Source organism: Chrysemys picta, chromosome 1 (genome assembly GCF_011386835.1).
Source record: "Chrysemys picta bellii isolate R12L10 chromosome 1, ASM1138683v2, whole genome shotgun sequence".
Lineage (NCBI taxonomy): Eukaryota > Metazoa > Chordata > Testudines > Emydidae > Chrysemys > Chrysemys picta.
The window spans coordinates 142,421,398-142,441,286 of record NC_088791.1 but is presented as its reverse complement, the minus strand read 5'-3'; the positions used below and the strand labels follow the sequence as shown (position 1 = coordinate 142,441,286).

At 49.9% G+C, this 19,889-nt stretch overlaps 1 protein-coding gene across 1 annotated transcript in view; it reads right to left on the bottom strand.

The window, feature by feature from the left end:
• Window positions 1–19,889, bottom strand: part of EPHA1 (EPH receptor A1) — a 72,661-nt gene that overhangs the window by 27,790 nt on the left and 24,982 nt on the right. The window contains exons 3-6 of the mRNA XM_005281658.4: window positions 13,743–14,018; window positions 8,638–9,028; window positions 1,512–1,667; window positions 936–1,268 (exon numbers count right to left, since the gene is read on the bottom strand). Of these exons, the coding sequence (XP_005281715.2) occupies window positions 936–1,268; window positions 1,512–1,667; window positions 8,638–9,028; window positions 13,743–14,018 (1,156 nt within the window). The remainder of the gene's footprint in view (window positions 1–935; window positions 1,269–1,511; window positions 1,668–8,637; window positions 9,029–13,742; window positions 14,019–19,889) is intronic.

The window sequence follows — 19,889 nt, the reverse complement described above, 5'->3', positions numbered from 1 at the left end:
CCTCCGGTACTGCATTCAGCTCATCCTTCTCTGGTGTGCCTGAGGGGAAGCCAGGGGTTCAGTAGTAAATCACTGCTGATGGCAAGGGCACTTCAGCTGTGATTTTGTTGTACTTTCGAAACATCATCCACACCCACAGTAGCTCTATTAATGCAGCACCAAGGTGAAGACTTTAAATGCAGAAAGGAATTTCCAAAGTTAGGGCTCCTACAGCAACATGAATACACCCTCACTTAACACCATACGGGTGCAGCTTGGCTCTGACAAGTGACACTGAAATGCCATTATGAGACTCCATATTTATCATCTCTCAGCTAGTCTAGGGCAAACGTGCTCTGTTTAGGTGTGAAAACATGGCCCCCTAAGGGTAGTACTGTGAATGATCCTGGGATCCAAGAGTGAAGCCAGACTCTTTCCATGTCTCGCACCATCATTGGTGGATAAGTGAGTGGTGAGGTAGGAACCTGCACTTGTGAATGTCCGGACTTCAGTGTGTTTAAAGACTCTATTTGCACCAAGATGTTGTGGTTTGTTTGTTGCATATATCGGGCAGGGAGGTGTCTCACTCTACAGGCCCAGTTCTGCTCTGTTACATGGGGGCAGTTCCCATCGCCTTGCAGCTATGTAACTGAGAGCAGACTTGGGCCCCATCATGTCTGCAAAGAGCCTGGTGAACGTACTGCTTTTTCTGAACGATCATTACAGTCACTACTTTGGTTTATAAACAGAACAGGAAAGTGACTGACAAAGACAGTGACAGAGCTTAGTTGCCAGAGCTACAGGCACCTTATAAGAGATTCACTCAATAGGTAGAAGGCAGGTACCATGCTGATGGGTGCCGCATAAGGAGAGAGATAAGATGAAAAAGGCTCAGAGACCCACATTGACTCTCCTCTTGCCTTGAAATTGCTCCCCTACCCACCTTGGTGACTCACCTGCATGCCCGACAGAGACCCAGACAGCAGGGGAGGTCCGCTGGGGGAAAGGGCTGACCTCTGAGACACCATTACGTGCCTTCACAGTGAAGCTGTAGTTGGTATAAGCCTCTAGACCATTCACATCTATGGATGTATTGTTGAGGCCTGAGGCACTGGGGGAGAAGACCACACTAGCCTCACATGGGTCACATGCCAGGACAGAGCAGCGCTGGCATGAGATGCTGTAGGTCAGATCCTTGCGCCCACCATGGTCGCTGGGTGGCTGCCACCAAAGAGAAAGTTGCGTCCCCACCAGGGAGAAGCTGACATTGCGGGGACTAGAAGGGGGGCCTGCAGAGAGTGGGGGAGAGAGAATTAGATCCAGCATATAGGCTCCAATGCACAAACCAGTCTTGTAGTTTCCCTTCCCCTCATGTGGCTCAGGACCTGCCTCTCTCCCCACCCCATAAGGCATTTCCCTCTCCAAAGCACCAACGTCCCCTCTCTCTGCATCTGGATCTCCCCCCTCCTCTCTCCCCCTGACCCGTCCTCTTCTCCACATCCCTTTGCTCTCCTCCCCCAGCACTGACTCACGAGTGCAGGCAACACTTTGACTCTCAGTGGGTGCCCGGTAGAAGCCCGGGTTGCAGGGACAGGCTGTGGCCCCTGTAGCACTGGATGAACTGTTTGGGGGGCACTTGAGGCAGTGCTCAGTCTCTGGGGAGTGACGGTAGAATCCTCGCTGGCAGGCTGCGGACACACAAACAACAGGGAAGCACAGGATTAGTGGGAAGTAACCAACCAACCCTGCCTGGCTCCCTCATCTTCCACCTCCACAGCCCTGGTACTCCTCCCTCTCTCCTGCTCCCAGGGATAGGGAATAGAAGATCATGGCTGCTGGAAACTGCACATGGGAGGTCCCTGTAAAAATCAACAGAACACTTAAGACTTGGTTAGCCTCAAAGAGACTCCTCCTAACATAAATCCAGCACATTCCCTGTCCCTTCAAGATTTACACCAAACCTGGCTGTGCCACCCTGGGCTGCAAACATCAGAGCTGAGTGTGGTGTAGGCAGCTATGGAACTGCTGGCACTTAGTTTTCTTGCACTACTCCTCTACCTTTCTGGGGCGTCTGCCTGTCCAGAAGAGCATCTGTGAGGCAGATCTGAGGCAGCCTGGTACCAAAAAAATGCCCACACTCTCATGAAGACCTTCCTTTTGTTCTTTCTTATTTGCTTGTTTCCCTTAATCTAAAATAAAAGTCTCACTAGACATACAGGGTATCACTTTGGGCTGGGAAATCCATAACAATGAGGGGTGCCTACTGACACCATGGGTTTAAGTCTAGGGACTGTTAGCATGGGTGGCCTTGTTGATCTTAACTGTTGTACCAATGCATTGCCTACCCAACCTCGGGGCATGTAGGAATTTATAGATCAATGTTAACACCCTGGACTACACTTGGATGCAGCTGGACACGAAGCCAGTGTAGACTGCAAAAAAGATGTGCCATGTGCTCCCTATGGCCAAAACCACTAAGTCAGAGGGCAGCTGTATTCTGCATTGGTTGTAGCATCTCAGGAGTCTTCTAGGGAAGCCCAATGAAGAGCACTTGCAGTCACCCAACAGGGAGGGCACAGGCATGGGTTACCGTGGTGAGGTTTGCACCACAGAAATGACTGTAATCGTCTGACCCAAAGGAGATGGAAAGAGATGCTCCAGTCCACCAATGCTATTTGGAAACCGGGGAGCAGTTGAGGTACCCAGCAATGTTTCCAGGATCCAGGAGCTTATTGACAAAGGGCAGGCATACCCCTTTCAACAACAGGGTCAGGCACTCTCTCTGCCACAAATTCAGGCTTCTCCCTAACTTCTGTCACCCCTGGACTGAGCCTCAGCCTTTTATTTCCATCTACCCCTTGTCTTGGCCAGAGAGAGCAGGCAGACCACTCCATCCAGGTCTGATGACACAGACTTGCCTGTCAGTCGCATAATAGTGGTGTCATGACCCAAAGAGTATCACAGCCTCACCCATCAGCTGTGGATACACATTGAGCAGGTAAGCCACAAAGAGTGAAGCCTGCAGAGTGCAGGAAGGGGGAACCACTGAGGACGTGCAAGCACTTGCCCAACAGCACTCTCTTGTCATCTTTCAGGAAAAAGCAGAACCATTCAAGTGTGAGCCCATCTTTACTGGCCAGGATCTGCAGCTGAATCAACAAAATTACGTGCCCCATGGTATTAAAGGGTGCTGACAGATCTAAAAGAATCAAGCATGGACCCCTGGCTAGGTCTGAGTGAATAACTGATTTGTCAGTTCAGCCAGCAAACTGAAGAAATATTCAGTTCCGAAAATGTTCTGATTTTGTCAGCAAATTGAAAAAGTCTGCTTCAGGCAAGCAAACCATCTATGGGTATGTTTACACTGCAATTAAAATCCTGCACCTGGCCTGTGCCAGCTGACTCAGGCTCATGGGGCTTGGGCTGGGGGGCTGTATTATTACACACAGATGTCTGGGACCACCATGCAGGATCCTAGAGCCCAGGCTCCAGCCCGAGCCCAAAAATCTATACGACAATTAAACCCTTCTAAGCAAACCCTAGTCAAATCACTAACACCCCAAAAGGGGCAACCCTCTCAGCATACAACTCTCAACCCAACCCTACAGACCTCTTCTCGTTCGTGGACTGGAAGGACAAAAGCACTTATGTGATGCTCATTCCCCAGGGACCTTGAAACCCTTTACAAACCCGGGGGAGCAGCAGCACTATCACCCCACCAGACAGGAAGCTGAAGAACAGAGGGGAAGTAACTTTACCAAGGTTGCAAGCAAGTCAGTAGCAGAGCCAGGAATGGAACTCAGGTCTCCTCATGCTTACTGAACCACACTGCCTGTCAGGTATGTAGAGATGGCATATATACCCAGTCCCTGCTGCTCGGGGGAACAAGGGCTGAATGGGGAAACCAAGTGAGAAGAACAACCACTTCAGGGGATACATACCCTACATCCTGACTTTACCCCAGAAACCTGACTTCCTCCACCCTGTCTTCCTCCTTCCTTCCTTCCTCTCAACTCTCACTTGTCCAGCAATATCATCTGCATCCTCTTGTCAGCTGCAGCAATCCTGCCATCAAGCAGCTTTGGGAGGTCTCTCTCCCCCTACCCCAGGTGGCAAGGACTGTAGGTGGGCTGCCAGGATTGGACAGGGCCTGGTGAAGCAGCAGTCTCAAGGGGTTTCCAAGTGCTACAGCCAAGGAGTGGGTTGAGTGTGTTTTTAAACCCTCCCCTTACGCTGTCCTGATATATTTCCTCATGTTTCCTACTGTTCTCCCCTCTCCTGCCCAGCATGGCTGGTGTTGGTGACAGTTGGCAAGCCCATCAGAAGACAATGGGTGGGGATGAAGCATCATTTGATATGTGGCAGAAAGGCCATTTGATCTTGGTTCCCCCCAGCTCCAAGACTTTTAGGTTGGTGCGGAGGGCGGCAGATTTGGTCCAGTTGTCCCTGTGTCATGACAGAGGGCATCTGGGCCTGGCCAAACAGGAAGAGGAACAGAGAGCTTCTGCCCTACCAGCCAGACAGGAAGCAGCAGCAACTACGTCCAGAGCTGAGCATGGAGCAAGCTGGACCCTGATCCTTGTGCCAGGCCAGTTATTGGTGAGAACCTCCCCGCACAGCTCACTGCCTACTCCTCAGGATAGGACCAGCCAGCCACTTCCCCACCCCCCACCAGGATGGGACCAGCCCACTAACCCCCCACAAGCTGCCACGGCCTCAGCGGGGAGAGGAAGCAGGGATGCTGGCACTCTCCTCCCCTTCCCTGCATTTTTCTGAAATGATGGCCCTGGACGAGGAACACCTAGCTAGACAGAGTGGGCTACTGCTTCTAAAGGTAAGAAAACAAGGTGGGAAATTTTAGTGCGGGCCTGTGGAGGGTGTGCTGAAGAGAAGGGGAGGGAACACGCCTAGGATCTAACAGGGTAGAGGCATGCCAGACAGACAGGATTATGTCACCACAGACAGCCAGCTCGAGAGAAGGGAATGAACCCAGGTGAGATGGAAGGTGCAATGGTAACAAGTGCCAGCAAGGGGCAGCACCACACCAGGAAGTCAGATTCTTACTGTAGCGCATAGTGTGGAAGCTTGCTTCCCTCACGGGTGTCCTCAGGGACCCCTGCACACACTGCCCCTGGGGGCTGGGGTGGCTGGATGGCAGGAAGGGGTTAAGCACGGTGGCAGCGGTGGCAGAATTAGGGGAGGAGTACAGGCTAGTGCCGCAGCAATGGAAATATTGTGAGAGCTGATCTATGTTTTGGTTCCCACAATATTTCCTCTGTCCCTGGGGAGGATGCATTGTGAGAAGGGGCAGCCTGGGCTCCTTTGGTGCGGAGGAGAGAGGTGGGTGCTGGAGCTAGGCTAGGTGGGAAGGGGTGGCCAGACAGAGCCGTGTCATTTCAGGGATGTGGGGAGAGCTGTTTCCACTCCAGGGCAGGAACCTCTGCCAGTAGTCTAAAAGCAGCAGGTGGGGTGGGAGCAGGAAGGTGGGTGAGGGGCTGCTCTGGAGGCCTGGGGTGGGGGGTGAGGGAGGGATACCGAGCTGCTGCAGCCAGCCTAACTGTGCCACTTCCTTGACCTACCATTTGTGTCCAAGGCCCAGGTGTTTGCCCCGCCGCTGCCCTCCCACCCCCATCACCGCCAGAACCCCAAGTTCCCTGGCACACATCCCGGCCCCAAACCTCACCCCCCCATTCAAAGCAAGGTTCCCCTGCCTCTATCTGGGGGGCAGCTGTGCCAGGTCCCCATCCCAGAGCTGAGAATTCTGATTCACATGTGGGAGGAGGATATGAGAAGGGAACAAGTTTCAAATAAATTAGATACAAACTGGGGTGACCCCACCACATTAGCAGAAAATGAGGCACCCCTCCCCTGTGTGGGCGGTACAGAGTGTGGGACTGGCCCAGAGCGCTGTTGCCATCGTTGCCGCCATGTCCCACCCAGCAATTATCTTTAACAAGGCCTCTGTGGGCTCATCAAACAGGAAGAGGAACAGAGAGTCTCTGCCTTCAGTGCACCCAGAGTGGGAGGTGACTCCCCGTTAGAGACGTCAGCTGAGCCATTCCCAGACTTCCTGTACCCTGCCCCTCCTCCCCATCCCCAACTGTCTGTTCCCCCTGCCTTCCCAGTGCACCCCCATAGCATTTGGGCAGCTTTGTTGTTTGGAATTAAAGTCCGAAGGAATCAAATGGGGGAAAACAGATTCTGGGAAAGGCAAAAGACCAGGACCGCCCTCCTGAGGGCAAAGATCAGAGCCGGCTGCCCTGCCCTTCATTCATCGTTATTACAAGTATTTATTTGGTGCACGTCACTAGGATGACTGGGCACCTTACAAAGATTAAGCTGAGGCAATCAAGAGTTCATAATAAGAGACCAACCCACATACTCCGTGCTGCTTTGCCAGCTAGCTAGGAAACCAGGGGACCCAATTGGTTTGGAAAGCTTGGGCAAAGAGAGGCATCCTGCACCTTCATAATTAATTGTATTACCGCAGGGAGCTAATGCCAGAGGTGCAGGCTGGCCACTGGGAAAGCTATGCCACCAGTGCCCACAAGCAACACCTTTGGGATGCAGAGCCGTCTATCTCCACATGAGCATAGATCTATGGTGGGTGCAAGGGGGTGAGGTGCCTGGGCTTAGACCCCTTAAGGCTTTACACTCTGATATCGGTACCTGAAAAGTCACCCAGCAATTGTCTGAACTAGTGCACAGCTGGGACCCCCTCACACCCCAATTACTATCCCTCCTCATCCTCCTATTCCAAGGCAAAGGTCAGAGATGTCTTCCTTGCGATGCCTTCCTCTCTTATCAGAGGGTACAGGTCACAGCTGGATCTCCCTCCACCCCCATCCCATCCCATCCCATCCCATCCCATCCCATCCCATCCCAGTGAAAGACTCTCCCTGCCTTTCCAGCCCTCTTCCCATCAGAGGACAAAGGCCAGAGCTGAGTCCTCATCCCCATGCCAGGACAGAGCTCTGAGCTGGAGCCGGCCTCCTTCCAAAGGCAAAGGTCAGAGCCACGATCCCTGCCTCTGCCGCACTGGGTGGGTTCAGCGAGAGATCTAGATCAGTTCTGATCCTTTGCAGAGCACTTGGCCCCTTGCCACTGGAAAGCAGCTGGAATGGAGATGTGGGCGGACAAACAGGTGCCCTAGACCTACCCTTCCTTCCTTGCATCCACCAACAAGATGCCACTTCAGGCTTTGCCATTTCCTCAAACACACCCCACCCCACGCCCATCGCCCTCTGGGCAACTACCCTGATCCCTGCTGTCCCTTTGGAGGACACATCTGGCTTCAGCTATTCTTGGGTTGGGAGGGGGAATAGCCAGGACCTGGAGGCTGTCCCATCCCATGATAGCGGTGAGAACCAGCCCAGGCATGATGGATTCCCTGCCCCTTCCCAGGAGAGTGTGCTCAGCTCCCAGGAGGGTGGGGAGAGTTCAGCAGCAACAGCTAAGTGGAAAAACTGGCTGGGCCATTGAAGGAGAGCAAAGGGGAGGGGCAGGAATCTCATGCTGGAAGACTCCCTTAACCCTTCATCAGCTCCCAGAGCAAGGCTGGACTGGAGAGGCATCAGCAATCCAAACAGAGATCAAGTCCCCACACTGCAGCAAACAGAGGGAGAACAAGGCAGGGAGACAGGGAATCGCTCAAGGCCCCTATAGACCCTAAGAATCCACTGTGGATTGCCTGACACCCTGTGACTTAGGCTCCCATCAATTCTCCCTTTCCTCTTCATTCCTTTATCTGCAACTATGTAGCACATGAGAAGGAATGTATCACTTGTGGGCCCTATAACTGCCTGGGCACAGTCACCACCCCCATCAGCAATATAGGATCAGCAATGTGCCATCCACATACCCTCAACACATCCCCTTTCTCTCCCAGCTGCTACAGGCTGGAAGACAGTCCACCAGCACCTTCTCTCCCCTCACTGCCAAGGGGAGACTCAATCTACTGCTATGATGGGCCCAATTTAGTTTGCCAAGCACTCCCCTCCAATACAGCGGGTGTGCCCATGGTCTCTCATGCGCTTGTTCTGCCTGAATGCTGAGCTGGGCCGTGCAGGGGGTGCTATACTCATTCCCTAACACAGCTGAATTCTCTCCCACTCAGGGAATGCATGTGCACAATACAGGAGGAGCTCTGACCCTTCCCACCCATGAACCCAAGATCCTGGCCAGGGGGACAAAGGTGCTTATCTGTCCATCTGCTCTACCCTGACCTAGCTGCTACACCCCAGAGAACAAGGCTGCCATTTAAGGGTTGGGAGCCAGTTGCTGAGTGAGTCAGTGTCAATCATATACTTACAGCTCCCAGAAACCAGCTCCAGACCTGAAGCGCTGCTGGAAGGAGACCAAGAGGGAGTGGAGGAGTGTGTGCAACTGTTACGCCTGACAGGGACAGGAACAAAAGAGAGAAATAAAGAGAGAATAACTGAATCACTGAGAGACAGACAGGGCACAGCCAGCAGGGGTGAGAGATGGGGACAGAAAGAGAAAGACAGTAGCAAAGTCAGATGCACTTAGGGCAGCTCTTGGTCAGGTGACTATAACTCACCTCTCACCCCCCTGCAAACACTGCTGGATTGTATCACTGCCCAGATCTCCATCTCCCCATCGTTCCCCTTGCACCTGATTGCTCCCTTCCACACCTACCTACACAGCTTCTGTCAGCCTCCTCAAACCCAACAGCACACAGGCACTGGCCCATTGGCACCAGCCACTCCCCATCTGCACTGCAATGCATCCTGGGTGGGAAACCTGCTTCTTCGGTTGCGTCCTCTACACAGACCCCTGGCACCTCTGTCAGCCCCTCTGAGCCTGCCAGTGTCTCTGGAAAGTGAGCCAGTCCCACCACTGTTTCTGGGCAGGTCTTGTAATATACCCGGACAGAGACCAGAGCCACACACGCCCCAGAGTTCTGGAAAGCCAGGTAGAATCCGCGCTGAGACAGCTTCTGTATGGGGCACACTTCCACATTCAGCTGCATAACGCCTGACTCAATGTCCCGGCTTGTGAAACTCCGATCTGCTGCCACTGTGTTGACCTGAAAAGGAGAGGAAGAATCAAGATTTATGGCACTGGAAGATCTTCCTCCAAGGTTACATTTGTCATGCATCTTTCACCCCAAAGCCCCTGTGACAAGAGTGCTGAGGCCTAATAGATGGGCCAGCACTCTGATCACTGTAGCCTCAGTTAGGCCTTGGCTACACTTACCCGGTAGTTCGGCGGCGAGCGATCGAACTTCTGGGTTCGACTTATCGCGTCTTGTCTGGACGCGATAAGTCGAACCCGGAAGTGCTCGCCGTCGACTGCGGTACTCCAGCTCGGCAAGAGGAGTACCGCGGAGTCGACGGGGGAGCCTGCCTGCCACGTGTGGACTGAGGTAAGTTCGAACTAAGGTACTTCGAACTTCAGCTACGTTATTCACGTAGCTGAAGTTGCGTACCTTAGTTCGAATTAGGGGGTTAGTGTAGACCTGGCCTTAGTTTCCCCAGTGACAGTTGATTGAGGAAAATAGAGGAATTAGCTAATTAGATGGGGAATCTGGGTGAGTGAAGGAACTAACTGCCCCATCAGCTGACTATCTTGATAAAAGGCAGGAAGGAAGCATTAGCAGGAGGGGACAACAGGCCTAATGATGCCCAGACTGAAGCTGATCCCAAGAAAAGGAGGTCTCTTTTCCTTTCAGGGCCCTGAAAAACGGATAATAGGGATATAGGTATTAGAATTGTTGTTATTGCATTGCACAAGTGTTAGTGGAGGCAACTTGAATAAATTCTATGGAGTAGACACTATAAGAAGAGAATCTGAAGGGTTTTTGCAGTGACCAAGGATCAGGTGTGGGGGAAGAAAACCTATGCCCTGTTACAGCCTTCACTGTAACTCCTTTCTCTATGGCCTCTCTCTAGCCCTGATGCTCTGGACTCCATGATCTGCCCATCTTTGCATGTGGATGACTAAGCACAAACACGTCAAACAAGTGCACTCATTCCCCATTGTTTCCCTCATTTTATATAACTCCTATGGACGTCCCCCATCTGCCTCACAAGCCTCGTTTCTATTCTTTCCTCCCAGCTCTCCACTTAGCTTCTCTTCAAGAGCCATGTGATTGATTCATTGTTTGTACAGCACCTACCATAACAAGCCCTGATCTCAGGCTGGCCTTTGGGCACTGCCACAGCACACTTACAGACTACAGCAAGAAGTCATTCTTCTGAGGTGGATTGTTTCTTTTTCTATCAGCAATTTATCTACCAATAAACAGTGATAGTCTTTGGATTTGTTTAATTGAAATTACATGTTGATAAACTGCTGCTGACAATTCTCCATCTGTCCGGTGCTTGTGAGCAGTCCTGCGTGTGCCTTTGATATTTCCCATCTGTTGATATAATCCACAGGGGACAGTGGGTGTGTTTCCAGTCCCTGGCTAGATGGGCATCGCTCCTGCACACAGGCTTTTGAGGCAAATCTGAAGTCTTTGGGAGTTCGACACCTAACTCCCTTAGGGCCTGTCTACACTTACCGGAGGATCAACGTTGGGGCGATCGATGCATCGGCGGTCGATTTAGTGAAGACCCTCTAAATCGACTGCCGATCACTCTCCCGTCGACTTCTGTACTCCATCTGATCGAGAAGAGTAAGGAGAGTTGACGGGAGAGTGTCTCCCATCGCCGTCGCATAGTGTAAGTAGATCTAAGCTACGTCAATTTGAATTATGCTATTCACGTAACTCAAATTCCCTTTAGTATAGACAAGGCCTTAGACTCCTCTGAAAACCCCAGCCTGAAACATCTCTGCAGTCAATTGGTAATCAGCTCACCAGAAACTTCAAGTGGGCTCAACTGCCATCTTTGGATGCAGCAACTGCAGATGTGAGGGGTGGGGAATTGGGACAGCTATTGCCGTAAAACTGGTTGCAAAGAAGTAGGTGTTAAAATTCCACAAAAAAATATTTCAAGTCACTTCTACCTCTGCCCCAAGGAGGCAGGAAAGAGGAGATGCAGGCAATGTTGCCTAGTGGATACAAAGCCGGACTGGGACTCAAGAGACCTGGATTCTATTCCCAGTTCTGCCACTGGGTGACCTTCAGCAACCCTCTTCACCTCTCTGTGCCTCCTCTGTAAAATGGGGTTATGATACTGTCCTCCTTTTTAAAGTGCTTTGAGATCTACTGATGAAACATGGTAGATATCAAAGAACATAGGCCATACCTACAGGATGTGGGACTCTGCTTTGAGAAACAGTGACTCTGAAAAAGATTTGGGGCTTGTGGTGGATAACCAACTGAACATGAGCTCCCAGTGTGATACTGTGGTTAAAAGAGCTAATGTCATCCTTGGATGCATAAACAGGGGAATCTCGAGCAGGAGCAGAAAGGTTATGTTACCTCTGTATTTGACTTTGGTGTGACCATGGCTGGAATAGTGTGTACAGTTCTGTGCCCACAATTCAAGAAGGATGTTGGTAAATTGGAGAGGATTCAGAGAAGAGCCACAAGAAAGATTAAAGGATTAGAAAACCTGTTTTACAGTGATTGATCTCTTTGAGTCTATCTATTTAACCAAGAGTTAAGGGGTAACTTGATCACAGTCTATTAGTATCCACATGGGGAATAAATATTTGATAATGGGGTCTTCAATCTAGCAGAGAAAGAGATAATATGATCCAATGACTGGAAGCTGAAACTTGACAAATTCAGACTGGAAATATGATGTAAATTGAACAGTGAGGGTAATTAATCACAATTTACCAAGGATCTTGGTCAATCACTGACAATTTTAAAATCAAGACTGGATGTTTTTTTCTAAAAGGTTTGCTCTACAAATTATTTTGGGGCAGTTCTAAGGCCTGTGTTATACAGGAGGCCACAATGGTCCCTTCTGGCCTTGTAATCTATGAATAAGAGCTGGGTGATGATGATCTCCTCCTCTTTAGTATACTGGAAGCCCCAATTTCCTCTTACCTGTCAAAATCCCCAACTGCCTAAATCTCCAGAATTTACTAGAACATAGTGAAAATGTGGGGGCAGCGGGAATGAATAGAAAAACATGAATTTAATATCAAAATAAATAACCCAAATAAAGTTACAAGATACTTGCATTTTTCATTTTCCTGTTTAATTCAGTGCAACTTTCTGGGCTTGAGTTTACTAGAAGCTGCTGCAGAAATTTCAAGAAGAATTTATCAGGATGTGTTGCTGAGAATTAAGAGGGGAGGATTGCCAAAGAATATAAGTCTATGGCTTGCCACAAAACACACTGGGCCTTGATTATGGGAGACTGTTTACAGGAAAGCAGAGATTCTCTTCACTGGAATTCAGCTGCTTTTGGGGCAGAAGGGACAATAAGTACCATATCCAACTGAAACTGCAGGAGAAACATAGGGCGGCAGAGTGTAGTGACACAAATAAGAATTTGGTACAGCCAATGAGACCATTGCCTCCACCCTCAAAGAAAATGCCATGCACTCTTTTCTGACCAGTGATGAGAGCAGGGGATTAGGCGTCAGGAGACCTATTTCCTATTTCTTTATCTGTCCTGACTTGCTTTATTACCTTGGGCAAGTCACTTGTTCTCTCTTGGTCTCAGTTTCCCTATTTGTAACATGGGGATGATGATGTTTGTTAGAACCCTTCACAGTCCTTGGATAAGTAAATGCAAAGCATTACTATCAACATTAAATGTTCTCAGTCCCTCTATTCAACAGCTCATTTGACAATTGGCACCTCCTGCAGCAGAGAGGGCCCTGACCATCATGCTGGGGCAGCAGCAAGAGAGCATTTCCTATGCTCCCTATGGGACCCTTGATTTCCTTGGAGGTCTCCCATCTGGCCAGACCCATCTTGTTTAGGTTGGGGTGGAGGTAGGGTTACTCAAATCCCCGTCCGGGGGGAATTGCCAAAAAGCTGAACATGTCCGGGAAAATACTCCCAGCTTTGTTTTGCCGGCATCCCTGCCCCAGTCCCCTGCTTACCTTAGAGCGGCTCTGGCACGCTGCGAGCTGCAGGAGGATTCCCCCTGGCGGCGGCGGTGGCTGCTGCTGCTCCCCCCAGACACCTCAGCTTTGTGCAGCTGAAGAGCCAAGCTGCCCGAGCACTACTGGCTTCACGGTTTGCCAGGCAGCCCCCAGACCTCCAGACCCTGCGCCCCCAGCCGGGCGCTTCCCCAGCGCAGCCAGAGCCTGGGAGGGAAAGCGCCTGGCTGGAGGCGCAGAGTCTGGAGCTCTGGGGGCTGCCTGGCAAACCGTGAAGCCGGTAGCGCTCGGGCAGCTCGGCTCTTCAGCTGCACAGAGCTGAGGTGTCTGGGGGGAGTAGCAGCAGCCGCCGCCACCGCCGCAGGGGAATCCGCCTGCAGCTCCCCCCAGACACCTCAGCTCTGTGCAGCTGACGAGTGGAGTTGCCTGAGCGCTACCGGCTTCACGGTTTGCTGGGCAGCCCCCAGACCTCCAGACCCTGCACCCCCGGCCGGGCGCTTCCCCTCCCAGGCTCCGGCTGCGCTGGGGAAGCACCCGGCCGGGGGCGCAGGGTCTGGAGGTCTGGGGGCTGCCTGGCAAACCGTGAAGCCGGTAGCGCTCGGGCAGCTGTTTTGCATGGCTGGGAGGGAGGAGGGGGAATGCGGGGCGCACAGGGGAGGGGGCGGAGTTGGGGCGGGGAAGGGGCAGGGCCAGGGCCCCGTAGAATGTCCTCTTTTTTTAATGTTTAAATATGGTAACCCTAGGCGGAGGGATCAAAAGGATCCCCAACCCCCACTGCTACTGACCTTGGTGAACAGGGGGCGACGGAACTGGATGCCGACATCCTGCTCTGACTCCATGTAGTAAAGATTGAAGGTCTCTTTGCAGGTCACTACCGCACCCTTGAAGCTCTTGCAGTCACGCACAGTGAACTTTAGCTCCACGTAGATGCGGGAGGCTGCCTCACCTCGGTAGATCCAGTTGGTCCGGAGCCAGTGATCAGTGTCGCCCTCCGAGAGCACGCTGCAGTCTTGGTACATATAGATGGGGGTACTGTTTATCATCTGCTGCACCTCGTTCCACTGCTCCCAGGGGGAAAAGAAAACAAAACACACACAAACAAACTCATGTTATACAGAGAAGAGACATGTGACACTTAAATATGCAATAAAACAGGCCCACAAGATCCAAGCCTCTGCAAACTTGGGATTCAGATCCTGACTAACCTCAAGGCCTTGAACAATTTGCTTCTGGTTCAGAGCTCTGAGCCTGCCTTAACACTGTGAGCATGGAGCAATAAATATGATCTGCAATCTGGGTCTGACTCAGCTCTAGCTGACAATGACTCACCACTTCTCCTGAACATAGGCTCCTGGTGCAATGCTATGGCCACAAGGGCTAATGTGATCCTTGGATGTATAAGCAGGGGAATCTCAAGTAGGAGTAGGGAGGTTATATTACCCCTGTATTTGGCACTGGTGCAACCACTGCTGGAATGCTGTGTCCAGTTCTGGTGTCCACAGTTCAAGAAGGATATGGATAAATTGGATAGGGTTTAGAGAAGAGCCATGAGAATTATTAAAGGATTAAACAGTATGCCTTCTAGTGATAGATTGAGCTCCTGGAGTCTATTTAGCTAAACAAAGAGAAGGTTAATGAGTGATGATCACAGTCTAAAAGTACCTACAGATGGGGAACAAATATTTGATAATGGGCTCTTCAATCGAGCACAGAAAGGTATAACATGATCCAATGTCTGGAAGTTGAAGCTTGACAAATTCAGACAGAAAATAAAACACCAAATTTTAGCAATGAAGGTAATTACCTTTGGAATAATTTGGAATACATCTGTGGTGTATTCTCCATCACTGGCAATTTGTAAATCAAGATTGGGTATTGGCTATGTCTACACAACAAGCTAGGAGTGTGATTCCCCTGCTTATGTACACATCTTCATGCTAGCTCTCAATAAGTTAGCATGAGTATGACTAGCAGTGTAGCTGTGGCAGCATGGGTAGCAGCTGAGCTGTGCCAAGTACAAACCTGACTGAAACCTATGGGTATGTAGTGAGTATGGCTAGGGCCTCCCATCTGCCCCTGAAAATTGTGTCACCTGAAGGGGTATCAGACTCCAGCGTATCCCCCCTCTACAAAGGCAATAGCAGCTTGGAGAATAGAGTGGGTGAGGACATGGGTCTGTCACAGAATCTCATTGTGGCGGGGGGCAATCACAGGGCTTTCTTTCTTAATCCTAGTCTAAAATAATTTATTTAAAGTATATGGTTACTCCTTATGCATGGAAACACACAGCTGCCACACCATTCAGTTAGCGTCTGGGCTGGCAGCTAGCTCATGGGGAATTTTAAAGTAAATAAGCGTTTTCCATACTGCAAAAGAAAGCAAAAGATTTATTGGATGGTTTATTAATTGTGTAAATCTGTCAGCGACAATCTAGACTAATGTGTTTAGTTGCATCTTGTAGAAACACTCTCCTCTTGCTTATTGTTTTTCATAAATATGTTTTAATTCTTTTAAGGAAACTGGAAGACTGCTTACATAAACGAGTAATGTTTAATCCTTTTAGCCAGCATGGTGCTGCAATGGCATCTACCTGATGAACATCTGGAAACACAGGCAGAGACAAGAGACCCCATAACAGAGAGATGGTTTGGGGACAGTTTTCATACAGCAGGCAGCACAGGAAGGGTTGGCCAACCATTATTTCTTCAGGAGGAAGTTATACTTTGGTAACAGATACATATTACCTGCAGCAAAGTCTTATCTGAAAGACAAAGATTTTGCTGCTGCTGAAACCTGAACATCATTATACCCAGGGACCTGATTTGGCTATCATTTCCACTGATGTAACTCCATTGATTTCAGGGGAATCATTTCTGATTTACATTGGTGGAAGTAAGCTCAGATTCAGCATCATGTTGCCTATTTGAAAGCCACCTTTCCACAGGAAATCATACATTATTTATTCTGATAGTCTGCAGCAGCGATGGGTAGCTTCTTCCTTTGGTCTGGTCTACACTACAGACCTATCTCGGTATAACTACATCGCTCAGGTGTATGAAAAATCCACACCCCTGAGCAATGCATTTATACCCCACCTAACCTCCAGTGCAGATAGCGCTATGTCGGCAGCAGAGCTTCTCCCATCGACACAGTTAATCCACCTCCCTGAGAGGAGGTAGCTATGTCGACAGGAGAAGCTCTCCGATCAACTTACAGCATCTTCATTAAAGCACTACAGCAGTGCAGCTGCATCAGTGCAGAGCTTTAAGTGTAGACTTGCCCTTAGTCCTGTTTATAGAATCAGAGAATCATAGAATATCAGGGTTGGAAGGAACCTCAGGAGGTCATCTAGTCCAACCTCCTGCTCAAAGTAGGACCAATCCCCAACTAAATCATCCCAGCCAGGGCTTTGTCAAGCCGGGCCTTAAAAACCTCTAAGGAAGGAGATTCCACCACCTCCCTAGGTAACCCATTCCAGTGCTTCACCACCCTCCTAGTGAAAAAGTTTTTCCTAATATCCAACCTAAACCTCCCCCACTGCAACTTGAGACCATTGCTCCTTGTTCTGTCATCTGGTACCACTGAGAACAGCCTAGATCCATCCTCTAATCCATGATTAGGGCGCTGGAGCACATGACTTATGAGGAGAGGCTGAGGGAACTGGGATTTAGTTTGCAGAAGAGAAGAATGAGGGGGGATTTGATAGCTGCTTTCAACTACCTGAAATGGGATTCCAAAGAGGATGGATCTAGACTGTTCTCAGTGGCAGCAGATGACAGAACAAGGAGTAATGGTCTCAAGTTGCAGTGGGGGAGGTTTAGGTTGGATATTAGGAAAAACTTTTTCACTAGGAGGGTGGTGAAGCACTGGAATGGGTTACCTAGGGAGGTGGTGGAATCTCCTTCCTTAGAGGTTTTTAAGGTCAGGCTTGACAAAGCCCTGGCTGGGATGATTTAGTTGGGAATTGGTCCTGCTTTGAGCAGGGGGTTGGACTAGATGACCTCCTGAGGTCCTTCCAACCCTGATATTCTATGATTCTATGATTCTTTGGAACCCCCTTTCAGGTAGTTGAAAGCAGCTATCAAATCCCCCCACATTCTTCTGTTCTGCAGACTAAATAATCCCAGTTCCCTCAGCCTCTCCTCATAAGTCATGTGTTCCAGCCGCGTAATCATTTTTGTTGCCCTCTGCTGGACTGTTTCCAATTTTTCCACATCCTTCTTGTAATGTTGGGCCCAAAACTGGACACAGTACTGAAGATGAGGCCTCACCAATGTCGAATAGAGGGGAATGATCACGTCCCTCCATCTGCTGGCAATGCTCCTACTTATACAGCCCAAAATGCCGTTAGCCTTCTTGGCAATAAGGGCACACTGTTGACTCATATCTAACTTCTCATCTACTGTAACCCCTAGGTCCTTTTCTACAGAACTGCTGCCCAGCCGCCCGGTCCCAAGTCTGTAGCAGTGCATGGGATTCTTCTGTCCTAAGTGCAGGACTCTGCACTTGTCCTTGTTGAACTTCATCAGGTTTATTTTGGCCCAATCCTCTAATTCAGTGGTTCCCAACCTTTTCCTTGGGGCGGGCACCGGAAGACTAGCTGCCGAGGACCGTGGCCGCCGGACAAGCAGCCGCCAAAATGCCGCTGTGAAGCGGCAACATCAACAGGCGTTGCCACCGAAATTCGTGAACCGGGAACGTCAAGAGGCGCTGCCACTGAAATGCCACCGTGAAGCAGCGTCATCAAGAGGTGTTGCTGCCGAAATTCGGTGGCATTTCGGCGATAGCGCTTCTTGACATTGCCACTTCTTGGTGGCATTTCGGCGGCTGCTTTTCCGGCGGCCAGTAGGCGGGTGCATATGGATGCCCCAGCGGGCGCCATGGTGCCCGCGGGCACCGCGTTGGGGACCCCTGCTCTAATTTGTGTAGGTCCCCCTGTATCCTATCCCTACCCTCCAGTGTATCTACCACTCCTCCCAATTTAGTGTCATCTGAAAACTTGCTGAGGGTGCCATCCACGCCATCCTCCAGATCATTAATGAAGATATTGAACAAAACCAGCCCCAGGACTGACCCTTGGGGCACACCGCTTGATACCGGTTGCCAACTAGACATGGATCCATTGATCATTACCCACTGAGCCCGATGATCTAGCCAGCTTTCTATCCACCTTATAGTCCATTCATCCAGCCCATACTTCTTTAACTTGTTGGCAAGAATACGGTGGGAGACCGTATAAAAAGCTTTGCTAAAGTCAAGGAATAACATGTCCACTACTTTCCCCTCATCCACAGAGCCAGTTATCTCATCATAGAAGGCAATTAGGTTAGTCAGGCATCACTTGCCCTTGGTGAATCCATGCTGACTGTTCCTGATCAATTTCCTCTCCTTTAAGTGCTTCAAAATTGATTCCTTGAGGACCTGCTCCATGATTTTTCCAGGGAATGAGGTGAGGCCGACTGGCCTGTAGTTCCCTGGATCCTCCTTCTTCCCTTTTTAAAAGATGGGCATGACATTAGCTTTTTTCCAGTCATCCAGGACTTCCCCGGATCACCATGAGTTTTCAAAGATAATGGCCAATGCCTCTGCAATCACATCCGCCGACTCCTTTAGCACCCTTGGATGTAGCGCATCCGGCTCATGGACTTGTGCTCGTCCAGCTTTTCTAAATACTCCTGAACCACTTCTTTCTCCACAGAGGGCTGGTCACCTCCTCCCCATATTGTGCTGCCCAGTGCAGTAGTCTGGGTGGTGACCTTGTTCATGAAGACAGAGGCAAAAAAGCATTGAGTACATTAGCTTTTTCCACATCCTCTGTCACTAGGTTGCCTCCCTCGTTCAGTAAGGGGCCCACACTTTCCCTGACTTTCTTCTTGTTGCTAACATACCCGTAGAAACCCTTCTTGTTACTCTTAACATCCCTTGCTAGCTGCAATTCCACTTGTGATTTGGCCTTCCTGATTTCACTCCTGCATGCCTGAGCAATAATTTTATACTCCTCCCTGGCCATTTGTCCAATCTTCCACTTCTTGTAAGCTTCTTTTTTTGTGTTTAAGATCAGCAAGGATTTCACTGTTATGTCCCTTGTCTGTGAAGTGTTCAGCAAGCTGCTGCTGTTTGTGTGGGAATTTACCAGGAATCAACCAATCACTAGGGCTGAGAGTTTGTCATAGTGACTGTTTCTCACTGGCACAAACTAGTCATGTTCCCTGCCACAGAGGCCCAGGAGCAACCATGGGTACCACAGAGGTGTGTTTTAGCAGTACAGAGACTAACAATGGATGAAAAGTAGGTTGAGGGATCAAGGTAGTGGGGGTGGGGGAAGAGGAAGACCATAAAGGTTAATTAACTGCAAACCTGACACTGAAAGAGACTGAAGAAACTGAGGCTGGAATATTTTGAAGGTGAGAGAAAACGAGGAATAAAGAGAAACAGCAAAGCCAAGGAAGAGGCAATAACTATAATGTCATACACAATTTGAGGCAAACACACCGAGAATGGTATAGATTTGAACTTAACTCAGGAGACATGATTAGGTAGAGGATAGGGATGGGTGGGTGGATGGGAGACGTGGGAATGTTGTGATGTATTTTTCAAGTTCATTACACTGAAACAGGCTTTTGGAAGGTTTTCTGTATACAGTATGGCTGTATGCCTGCATGTGTCTGTTGGGAAATACATGAGTATGCTTATAAAGAAGGTCAGAGTAGATGATCACAATGGTCTCTACTAGCCTAGGAATCTCTGAATATGAGGCCCAGCAGCTGGGCTGCACTGTTTGCCTCAGACAAGGTATTTAAGTACAGCATTTCAGATGAGTACCATAAGGTGATTTTAGTGATTTTGCATACATGTTTGAGGGAAGGGAAGTATGGCAGTGGCTGGAAAGGTTTGAAAAGATATGTTCTAGGGTTACCATTTGTCTGGATTCT